Source organism: Cheilinus undulatus, linkage group 2 (genome assembly GCF_018320785.1).
Source record: "Cheilinus undulatus linkage group 2, ASM1832078v1, whole genome shotgun sequence".
Classification (NCBI taxonomy): domain Eukaryota; kingdom Metazoa; phylum Chordata; class Actinopteri; order Labriformes; family Labridae; genus Cheilinus; species Cheilinus undulatus.
In genome coordinates this window covers 49133059-49145512 of record NC_054866.1, presented here as the reverse complement: position 1 = coordinate 49145512, position 12454 = coordinate 49133059, and the positions used below count along the sequence as shown (strand labels likewise).

The 12454-nt window shown below is 40.2% G+C and overlaps 1 protein-coding gene across 1 annotated transcript in view; it reads left to right on the top strand.

Moving 5' to 3' along the window:
- zgc:152863 (uncharacterized protein LOC562658 homolog) overlaps positions 1-12454 on the top strand; it is a 30844-nt gene that overhangs the window by 6099 nt on the left and 12291 nt on the right. The window contains exon 2 of the mRNA XM_041809076.1: positions 10551-10651. Within this exon, the coding sequence (XP_041665010.1) occupies positions 10564-10651 (88 nt within the window). The 5' untranslated portion in view covers positions 10551-10563. The remainder of the gene's footprint in view (positions 1-10550; positions 10652-12454) is intronic.

Sequence of the window (12454 nt, the reverse complement as noted above, 5' to 3'; positions counted from 1 at the left end):
GGAGTCCAAGAGATTTGTTTTAGACATGTAGGGCATTAAGGATTTCTAAAGGGCCTGATGTGCCATAGGGGTTTACAGAGTCCGCTGATATGGCACATGTGTGTCACTCGACAGTCAAGGTCAAGCTCGCCAGCGTCTCTTTTGTTTATGCCTTTTCTCCCTGGTAATAAGCCCAGAGACTGCCTGTGGTTTTTGTGCCCTTGAGAAGTCCACAGCATGACCAGTGGCAACCCCACTACTCATCATCCCTTGCTCTGTCCTAAAGGCTCTAAAGGTGTGGACTTTGTGTGTCCATGGTAGGACATTCAAGGTCATCCAGAGCAAGACAAGGGGTTGTGCCAATCCTCCTTCCAACCCCATGGTGCCCTCAGACGCCTTACTTCAGCCTCAAGGTTTGGCCCAAACAAGAAATCTGGCTTAGATAAGATCAGATAAGATAACTTTTAATGGTTGCCCCATTAGGGGAAATCTGACTTATCTCTTAAACATCTGGAGACTTCTTCACCTTGCTATGTTGAAGTCCTGATTCCATGTCTGTCATTCAGTCATCCTCTGAGATTTGTTTAAGGTTCTGAACTTCCCAAACACCACATGTTGCCTAGATCAGTGGTTCCCAAAGTGGGGGTCGCGAGACAGTGAAGGGGGGGGGGGGTTGCAGAATGCTTTCCAAAATTTAATATGATTTGAAATCATACATTTTGTATATTATTGTAAACAAAGTTGTCAAAATGAGTCTAATTTAATATAAAAATGAGATTGTTTAAGTGATATTTGTGCTTAAATGTAAGTAAAAGTGATAAAAAGTACCTAAAAAGCAAGTTGTTTTGTGCAACATCATGCACTTTATCCCCCTCAAGGGAAGGTGGAGGTCCCGGATCTCTGACGCCGTTATTTTGGGGTCACGAGCTGAAAAGTTTGGGAACCCCTGGCCTAGATCATTGTGAAACTCATCCATGCAATGCTATGAGAAACAGTTTATCTTGCGTGTGAAATTAAGGATTACTTTGACTTTGAAGCGTCCCACATTCTGACTTTTCTATTGTACTCAGAATTGATAGAGAATAGTTTGAAAATTTGCATTTTTTGCTGCAGGGTCTGTTTTTTCTCAGGGGGTTCTGATGTGTGTAAAGAGAAGGACTTTTTACTTCTCTAGGTGATTAAAGAAACAGAGAGGTGATTTTCCCCTCATTATGGATGTTCAGAACTTGTTGGTGCACAGCAGACGGCTCTGCTGCACATTATTTGAAGCCCAAAATATCCTGAAAATAATGAGAGAAACTGCTGTAAGGTCCAGGTTTTGGAAATATTACCCCCTTCCATTATACCAGCTACAGGTCTGTACAGTTTATTTGATGTCTTTGAAAATCCCTTTTGATTTTGTCTTAAACACTTAAAACTCTTGATTAGGTTGATCTCCCTTTATGGAGGCTGTAGCTACCTTACTATGAGTCCAACCTGTGGCTCCTTACCCATATGTCACCCTCAAGTCTATTACTGATGTTCTTCATTCTGTGTTTTCTTAAATAACATCATAAAAGCCTGGAAAATAGTCTTTCAGAGAACAAGCTTTATGGAGACCCTCTTTAAGAGATTTAGTTGCAGATGTTAAATGGCCATCAGCTGAAGCAAACTGGAACAATTCCAAATCTTTTCTGGTGTTTCAGGTATTTCTACCACAGTGTATAAATATAGCCTCCTTATTTTAAAGTACCAGAATTCCCCTTTCACAGATAACAAGTATGCAAGAAAAAAAAATCCCAACCAGCCCAAACTAAACCTCCCACACATCCTCTTGTGGTTTTAAAAAAGAGAACAGAAAAGGAAATTAAGCTGCGGTACTTATTAAAGAGCGCCACCCCTGAAGTGTTTCATCCTGTTGCATACATGGAAAACTTTAACCCTTAAAGGTTCTCATATCCTCGTAAATCAGGATTCCCTGCATGTTTTTTTTATTTCATCCTGGTCACATGACCTGATGTGCAGCCTGAACCTTTCCACTTCAAAGTGTCTGATGTGATCTCATTAGACGAGGGTTTTACACCGATTTCAAACAAGCCAGGAAAGATTTACACATCAGTGATACTAAAGGACTGGCTTTGGCTTTTAAATGTAACTGTTCTTTGTTAAAGCTTTCAACATCCTCACTCTCTGGTAGTTCTAGATGAGCAGGTCATTATTGTTGCTGTCATTCTGTCTGATGTTGTCATTAATGTTTGCAGTCACTTTAAAACTGAATTTCATGGGGCTCCACTTTAGGCTAAAGATTTTTCACCTTGAATAATCGTTTCAAAGTTGATCTGATTGTCCAGTGACTCAGCTGGAGTACAGTGTCACAGAGTGCCCTGGTCACCTTGCAGTGCTCGTCCATCCACCAGCCTTCAGCTGTTTGATTTGAAGACTGAGGCTGAGAGACAGAAAAAGACGATGACGAATGAAGCTAAGAAGAGAATAAGAGTGACCGAGCAAGACGCCAGGAAGAGTAAATATTGGACAGACTTTCTTACATTGTTGAGAGCTTCACAAAACAGTCGTCTGTAAGTCCAACACCAAGCTGTTGCTGTTGGATGGTTGAAAACTGGTCACGTTACAGCCAGACAGTAGCTGTTATGATGTGAATCAGTGAATGAAGAAGCCATTCAACATCTCTGAGATATTATTCCTTCCTACTTAACCCTGAATGCCCCCTGAAGATTTAGGACATACAGGAATTTTTAAAAAGTGAGATTTTCTTCCTTCATTTTCAAAATTTCCAAACATTACGTACTCTGTGACATCTTAATCAGATGAAAACTTACAAATGTAATGTTACGTGCTGTAAAGAGCATGCTAAGTCAATAGCGGTCTATCCTTTCCAGTGCAGGTGAATGGCTGATGCTGGCGTCAGGGATCATGTCTTCAGAGTTGTATGAAGCAGCAGTGACCTCTGTAGTCCACCCAGGCATCTCTGTTCATCAAAAGTCCAGTTAACACAAGCACAGGATGGGTTAAATCAACTGTTGCAGTGAAAATAAAAGGGATAATTCACACACCAGTGATGTCGAACAGAGCAGAAACCAGGGTAACATTAGAAAACTGCTTTTCCCCTCTACACTTAAACACTCTTCAGTTAAACAACTCCTCTTTGCAACCGTTCAAAAATGCAGCAGCAGCATTTTAAAAGCAAGAGTACAGTTCTGACTTTGAATCTTGCAGCTTAAATGGACAGCTAAACTGGGAGGATGTTTGTCTTTGGATAATGCATGTTACGTGTGAAATCGCTTAACTTGCAATGTTGATTGATTGGCCAGATTCCACATATGTCATCAGACAGATCCATTTTGCAAAGCTGCAATCTGAAACATTTTTTTCAAATATACCTGCCTAGAGTCAGACTAGGCCTTTAGGCTCACAGTTTGCACCGTCTGTTTTGGGCACAGCCCTAAGCTGCCAGGGGAACTCCTCACAGGACTGTAGTGGTGAAATTCACCCACAGCCTTTACACTTCACCAACTGAAATAAATCCCTCTGAATATTTCCCTTTATGAGGGAGGCTGCGGGGACCAGAAAATGTTGATCTGAGTTTTTATCAGAAGTGCAGCTGCAGCAGTTTGTTGTGACGCCTCAGACATGAAGTCATCTTGATATTCTGAGCAGCCCTCGGCCGTCAGCAGAGCAGAGCAGAGCCAGATGGTGCAGGCAGAAATCAGCCAGAACAGTGGCATTTAAAAACTCGACAGATTGTTGTTAGTAGTGATCTTAAGTGTGTCGGCGTTGATGCGTCACGTCTTTGAACCCAACATTACTCATATGATCACGAAGATGGGGTCCGGATGAAGCCAGGCAGACATTTCAGTGGGTTTTTGTTGTTTCTGCGGACAAAGCCAGAGACCAAAGCTGCAATCTGAAACGTACAGGACGTGCTGAAATGTGAAATATAAATATACAAATAGACAAAATCAGCTCTTCACAGAGCGTCATAATTTAAAATTAAACTAGGGCTGTTACCACTGACGCAGTAACGCTTGTGATTAATTTTGAAACCTTAATGCATAGAAAAAAATAATAACGTAATTTAATCATATGACTAAGTTTGACCACAGCGTGCTCCCATAGTCCTCCAGTGTGAACGTTTATGTGCCTGGGGGTGAAGAGGTGAGAGGGTCAGACACAGCCAGTAGTGATGAGTGAGGAGACAGACCCAGAAATCCACAGTGGAATTGGCAAAATTGAAGTTAATCAGTGAACTTTATGAGCTGAAGATACGTTCAGGTAACCTCAGTAAATTAGACGACTGTATTCTATATATTATGATATGTTCAAATGTCACATAAAAAATGGGAAAATTTAGTTTTTGATAAGAAACTTCAATAAATACAGTGTGAATATGTGTTTATATTTTGTCTCTCCACCAAACTATAGAAACACTTGACAATAACAAGCTTTAAAAATATAAACTATTAAAAAAGCTGTGATTAATCATGATTAATTACAATGTAGTGAAGTGATTAACTTGATTACATTTTTTTAATCAAGTAACAGCACTGAATTTCACACATCATAATTTTTTAACTTGTCTAAGCAAGATGGAGCAGAAAAATTACAAATATTTATGCGTTTTATCTATATAATACCCGTTCGTCTTCAACAAATCAAACATTTTGATTGCACCAATTGATTTAATATGTCCATAGAGATAATTTCCCTGATATGAAGACGATTTGGAGCTTTTTGGACCTTGCTTTAGGGGCCAGGGATCCTCCTCAGAGTCTTTATAAGATAATTAAAATCTTTTTTGGTACCTATTTATTCACTCTTGACCCCTAAACAATTTAACACCAGAAAGGCCAGAATTCCAAATGTACTGGAAATACCATGAGAGGTAATTTTGAGTGATGTATACAAACTCTGTTATCTAAGACGATCAGTACCGATAGAAACCTGAGATGCAGATGAAGCAATACATGTTTAGTCATTTAGGTGTAAAGTAAAACAACAGTGCCCATAAACTGACATTCTAGAGAATTTCTAGAGGACAAACGTATTTGACCACACCTGTAAATGATTGAATTCAGGTGTTTCAATCAGACCTGTCGCCACAGGTATGGAAGCATTTTGTGTAAAAGTCTTCAACACTCTGCTGATTCCATCGCTGAAGAGTGCTAAACTTCCACTGGCATTAATACAAACACAAAACTGTGCAGCGGTAACGTCATGAACAAGTTTTAATGGCAGAGCAGCTGCTTGCAAACCTCACATGACCAAGTCCAGTGCCAAGCTTTGGATGGAGCAGTGTAAAGCACAGGGACACTGGACTGTGGAGCAATGGACGCGCGTGTTAATTGCTAATGTAATTTTAAATGTGTATCTTATATTTGATGTTCATCTATCATGACTGTCTTGAGGCCCCCTGGAGCTTAACCTTTCTCTGCCTAATGGTAGACCCTCCTATAATTTAGCAGCATCATGGTTGGCGTGCTGTTCTCTCATAAAAGAGAGCTGAAGATGAATTCAGAGGAATGTTTCTGCTGTCACGATACTCCTGCAGCCTCTCTGTTTCAGCTCCACAAACATCACCGCAGAAGTTTAAATATCAGAGAGCCGAGTGATGACTAAGAGCCACCTCTCCCACGCAGACTGTAGCCGCACAGACGGAGCCGTGTTTGTGTTTCAATGCATGTCTGTGTGTCTGTGTTAAATCCACAGGTACAGCATTAGAACCCTCTATGTGTCGGTGAGGGCTCTTTGGATCCCTGAAATCAATCTCAGACACCTGTGATCATTAGTTAGCCAGGTGAGCCCAATTAAAGTAAAACTACTAAAAAAAGATGTTCCACATTATTAAGCAAGCAAACTTCATAATGATAACTATTACTTTTTTTTAAATAAAAACCTCAAAATGCACTTTTCCACATGTTCCACATTATTAAGCAGGCCACAGGTTTCAGCAATATGGGAACCAAAAAGGATCTCTGCTGCTGGAAAGGCTCAACAGCACAATGCCTTGGAAAAGGTATGAAAACATGAGATATTTCACAAAAACGTAAGCGTGATCGTCATACTGTAAAAAAATTTGTGGCTGATTCTGAGCTCAGATGGGTTCGTGCAGATAAAGACATAATGAGGAAGGTTTCTGCCAGAATTCATCGGATTAAGAGAGCAGCTGCTAAAATGCCTTACAAAGCAGCAAACAGGTATTTGAAGCTGCTGGTGCTTCTGGAGTCCCACCAACCTCAAGGTGTAGGATCCTTCAGAGGCTTGTGGTTGGGTATAAACCTACTATCCGGCCACCCCTAACCAATGCTCACAAGCAGAAACGGTTGCAGTGGGCCCAGAAATACATGAAGACTCATTTTCAAGCAGTCTTGTTGACTGATGCGTGCTGTGCAACCCTGGATGGTCCAGATGGAGGAGTAGTGGATGGTTGGTGGATGGCTACCATGTCCCAACAAGGCTGCAATGTCAGCAAGAAGGTGGTGGAATCATGTTTTGGTCTGGAATCATGGGGAGGGAGCTGGTAGGCCCCTTTAGGATCCCTGAAGGTGTGAAAATGACCTCGGCAAAGTATATAGAGTTTCTGACTGACCACTTTCTTCCATGGTACAAGAAGAAGAACCATGCCTTCCATAGCAAAATTATCTTCATGCATGACAACGCACCATCTCATGCTACAAAGAACACCTCTGTGTCATTGGCTGCTATTGGCATAAAAGGAGAGAAACTCATCCTCCCATGACCTCAACCCTGTTGAGAACCTTTGGAGCATCCTCAAGCTAAAGATCTATGAGGGTGGGAGGCAGTTCACATCAAAAGAGCAGCTCTGGGAGGATATTCTGACATCTAGCAGAGAAATTCAAGCAGAAACTCTCCAAAAACTCATAAGTTCAATGGATGCAACAATTGTGAAGGTGATATCAAAGAAGGGCTCCAATGTTAACATGGAACTTTGCCTGTTAAGATGTTTTTAATTGAAATAGCTTTGATTTCAGTAAATATGACCTCCTAATGCTGCAAATTCAACAAATTTTCAGTTTTTTACAATCTATAAAATGTTTTGAAACTGTTGTGCATACTTATAAACATAATAATAAACAGTCCATTTTGAGGTTTTTTAAATATATTTCAAAATAAGAATAGTTATCATTGGGAGGTTTAATAAAATTTGAATTATGCTCTAATGGTTGATGACTTGAAAATTATATTGACTGTCGTTTGCATCGACTATTTAGGAAAATCAGAGAAAAATATAATTTGCAAAATAATTTGGAACGTGGTGTAGGTGCAGCGTTAAAACCCTCTATGTGTCTGTGAGGGTTAAATCCACAGGTACAGCGTTAGAACTCTCTGTGCGCTCAGGTGCTCTGAGGCGGGGGCCGTCCCCCGCTGTTCCACAGATGTCTGATTGCTCTCCTGAGATAAAACCATCAGAGCACTGCTACACTTGCTGTGACATTTAGCCTGACTCTGACAGAGGTCGGCTCTGCTGGCACCAGTTTCTGACAGGAAGTGAATGTCTGAGCGTCAGTCATCTGGAGCCAGGGTTTGGTATCGTGGTGATCTGTTTGTGTTTCAGCTGGGTTGCGGTGCTTTCAGGCATCTATATGGTCAGTGCTGGAATTGTAAACTATGCATGCTGACAGTTTCATTCTTGCTGTGCTGAAAGTTTGTGGTCAGGACTGTAAAAGTTTGGGTGCAGAGAGCTGGAGCAGAGTTTGGTGTTGTGGAGGTGTTACATTTGATGCTTTTGTTGTAGAGTGTTAACAGAGATACTCCTCCTGTGAAAACTAACTAATTGATACGTTAGTACGTCAAATTCCTTACTGAGGAGGAGGTGGCTACTGAGGCTAGACCAGTAAAGAGCCAATGCTTTAGATAATAAAAACTACAATAAAAAAAGGAAGTTTAGTTTTTATCAAGGAGACTAAGACAATTCTAAAATGTTAGAGCTGGACTTTTTTGAGATTTTAAGTCCCTGATATTTCCAACATGTCTAGGTTTGTGAAAAGGCAAGGAGAGACGAGGCAAGAGAGCATTTAAGGTGTGCCTGTATTTTTTCCAGTGTATTTTAAAGTTTATATTTTTATTGCTATTTTCATATCTCAGAGTGAAAAAATAATAATGCATAAACCCAAAGTTGATGCTCATTACTGACACATCCAAAGCTGGGATAACCCTTTCTAGGAAATCTAATATATAGGTAGTTTATTGAAATTAATTCAGTTTTTGTGGGGTTTTTTACATTAAAAAATGTAAGTTTAAAGCAATTGTTGGATATTATATCCTGAAACTGGTTTGTGGGATTATTGACCACTACAGGGGCTCCGGTTAGAGAACACAGAGTCATCAGATGGATTTAATATTTTACTGAAGCGATGGAGGTTGTACAAATCAGTGCTTTCCTTTAGTGACTGAAATAAACATAAGGCACAAATGAATATGCCTGATTAGTTTCTTCACTTATAGCAATGTCAACTTAAGTATTAAATGCTTTCTAAAGAAATATTAAGACATAAACAGTTCTAACTTGTCAATGAACTCACATCTGTATGAGCGCACACAGCTAGTGATCAGCACAGAGAAGTTAGCAAGCTTGTTAGTTAGCTTAGCATTCAGAAGCTACTTACTAAACATATTCAGCAAATAACATCAGAATATAAACCTTAAACAGTTAAGATAACGTCATGGAAACAGAGTATAATCTTATATTTACTGTGTTAATCTTACAGCGCAACACAACTCTCATCATCAATGAGTTGTGCACCGTTGGAGACCGCATGAAGAATAGTAAACAGCGTGAAAATATGGTAAAACAGGAAGCGGGAATAGCTGCTTTTTCCAAGTCAATTTTCAAAATAAAAGTCTCTAAACCACGTCTCTGTACATAGATTCTTTACAGTAATCAATCTGGCATTTAAAGGGTTAAAGGGTAATGAATTAAAACAAGATATTTATGATCAGGTCCCAAGCTGATGAAAAACTAATGCCAAAAAAAGTGGGGAAAAAGTCGTAACACATAATTTTTTTTTGGTGCTCTTTCTATATGGTGTCCATTTTTCATCACAAACGCAGTCTGTGTAACAAGTTTTTACAGGCATCTGAGGGTTAGAGTAAATTCAGTGGTAATGGAGCAATACTATCATTGTATTGATTTGATAATATGGCTTATAAAATTAGTGTAAAGAGAATAAATATGGGACTTAAAGTGAAGACTAAAATGTGAGGACTTTTTAATGGCTAAAACTTGGACTTACATGTTTGGCGGACAGATCATGATCCATCACAGCTTAGCTGCACAAAACACGAATGAGATACAGCAACAGAACGGCAGCTTCAGTCCAAGCTGCATCACGGGGCATACTTTTACGGGGACATTTCCAAACCAGACATGTCAGTCACAGTCGCTCTGTCATGACAGCCAACCTAAGAGAACACATCCTGTAAGAATTATAACAATGAAGAATTTCTCTCTTTTTTTCAACTCTTTTTATTTGAATTTTGGCACTAAGTTAACTAAAGTTTCACCAACTATTAAAGCAAATGTGTGCAGAATTTCTGTGTTTCTGAAAGCTGTTGGAAGTTTTGAGGTAATATAAGACCCCATTCTTAATTAACGTAGACCTTCCCTTTAAAAAAATCTACATATTGTTGCTTTACCACAGCTAAATTTACATTTCAGTACCAGAAAAGTTCAGTAACCTTTGACCATCAGAGTCGACGTATGCTGATGGTTAGTGGAAGAGGCAACGAGAAAGAATCAAACAGATCAGCTGTTGTTACAATTTAGTTTTTTAAAATAAATAATTTTTCAACATAGCCACAGGCCTTACAGGATCACAGCTGTCTGTGCCTCGCATATCGAGTAAATTGAAGTCTCACATTTGTAGTTATCTTAGGATTACAGTGGAGGATTCCTGTGCCAATGAGTCAATTTCATCCTCAAACCAGCCTCGTCATTGTGAGATAATGACATAAATATTTGAAGATCTGGTAAAAACAACCAAAAGTTCCTTTGGTATGGCAGAAAAAAGAACAGCAGTGAAATGTTTGGATGTCTATCTGCTCAGGGCGTCTGTATTAAATCACTACAGTGAATTAAATTGATTATTTGTAATGTATTAATGTTATTAAAGCTGAAATAATATGGCTGTTATCTGAGTTTGCATGCTGGATCCTGCTGTAGCTTGAAGGGTTTTTTTTTCCTGGAAGGTTCTGGCAGCAGGGTGCCAGTTCAAATTTCAGGTTTGTGTTTGTTAAACAAACACGGGGCTCTGAAACGGTTTCAGCTGCTCTGAGATCAGCAGGAGACTCAGCGGCTGTGTGAAGGTAGACGACAGCTGGCTCGGCTCCGTCTGTCTTCGGGCTAATGCAAATGGTACAGAAGTGATTCACAGCTGAAGACGTATGGAGGCCCCTATCTTTCACAGCTGTGTTGTCACTTTTCTGTTTAAAGGTTTAAAATAGAGCTGAAATCTTTAACAGTGGGGGTGACAGAGGTGTGACTTCTGCTTCTGTTCGAAGAAACCTCGAGCACTCTTCTGGTTTTTTTACTGGTTCTATCTCGTCTTTGTCTGTAGGAAGGCTGATTTGATGTCTGCGACAGCTCAGTCTCCATGTGGACGCATCTGTCTGCTCTGTGGACTCCTCCTCCTGGCCTCCTCACCGCTCCTCGCTACTGGTATGACCTCTGACCCCGACCGCCACATAAACCCCCCATACCTCTGATAATACTTTCTCTTATAACATCCATCCTCTAACTACATCTCCAGTCAGTCTCAGGCTTCAGGGATGTTGACTTTAAAGGGCTCATTCACGGAAAATTCAGGCTTTTTTGAAATGCCATTAACAGATACTATACGACTAAATCTGTCAGGGAGTATGGGCAGGTTTACTCTTAATGTTTATGAAATTATGCAGTGTAGTTGGTTCATATTCAATTCAAATTATGCTGTCTTTTTAAGGAGTACAAACACAAACACCCCTCATAGACATCTTGTCCAGGGTTTATCCATGGTTAAAGGGGTCTGCTGTATATGTACAGTAGTCAGGTTAAGACTGATCTCTGAACCCTTCAGCAATCATCGTCTATACCATCTATAGACGCTCTATGTCTCTGGCAGCATATGGGAGTTTCTCTGTAATTTGGTGAAGACAGCAGTCAGACATAAATAACTTCCAGGCAAGACTTCCTTTTCCTTTTGGGGTTTATGTCTGCAATGTAAGCATCCTTAAAGTGCTCTCCATTCATAAGTCAGCGGTCAGAGGCTGATAAAAAACCCATTTCATTTTTAATTTTCCAACATTTAAGGGCCACGAAACTTGCATGTTTGTACAGAATGCTTTAATTCAAATCATAAAGATACTCTAAATTCAAGCTGGTTTGTCATAATAACAGCTGTCAGCAAGAACAAGAAACATTATTAAAACATAGATATGGCTAACGAAAGACTGAGACTCTTAAAATGAGTCTGTGAAAACATTTTCATTCATTTCACTGAGAAATGTGAGACAGGTTTCATAAGCTGAACCAGAATCAAAAACATCTCACCTTTATTGAAATATCAAAGATCCCACACTCTTTTATAACTTCATGATGACTGATTGTGAAACACGAAATGAACTTTAGCAGCTGGGCTGACGTTCTGTTCGGCTCAGTGTCTGCTCTCTCTCAAACCAGCCGTCTTTTTTGTTTTCTCCTCCGAGCTGCCTTATCTCGTCCATTTCACATTTTACAGTTTATATTTTTGGCATAACAGGTTTTAGAAGCTGCAGTCCCTAAGCCACGGTTCTAAATGTAGCTCTGACTTCCTTTTTTCTAACAGAGAGAACCTGACATGGCTCATGTTCTTAAACAAGAAAAGGTCAACTTTAGCTGGGCTGAAGCCTTATTACTAGAAATGATGTGATGCTGTTGGAGACCACGGAAACAGTGGAAACGTAAAATCTGCAGACGACGACTTTTAAGGTGGAAGGTGAAGAAATACAGGAAGTGGGTAATGCTGCAGGCTGCTCGGGCAAAGCTGCCCTCTGGGCAAGACGAAAGAGAAGATGTCAGCAAGTTTTAAAACGGAGGTTTTTTCACTGAATGAGCGAGGAAATGTAGGCAGTGTTTGTGGTGTGCAGTGTGTATTCATATGTCTGCTGAAAGGCTGGGCGGTTATGGGGCCTGATGTGCCACAGTATGGGACTGGAGGTGAGGACGTGGGCCTTTTTATCCCTGGTGGTAGGCACAGAGAGTGGCAGCAGTTTTCAGGCCTTCTGAGCATCCACAACACAACCAGAGGCTCATAGCTATGCTCCTACGTGGTACCCTAGGCCATGCTTTCTCTCTACATCCACCCAAAACTCCACCTTGAAGGTGTGACCTCTGTTATCTTTTCAACAAACTATTTTCCCCATGGCCCTGGTAACATGCAAGGACATGCCCAAACATGCCTCAAAATTCTGCACAGTGATATGTAGTAGTAGTAGTACTGTATAT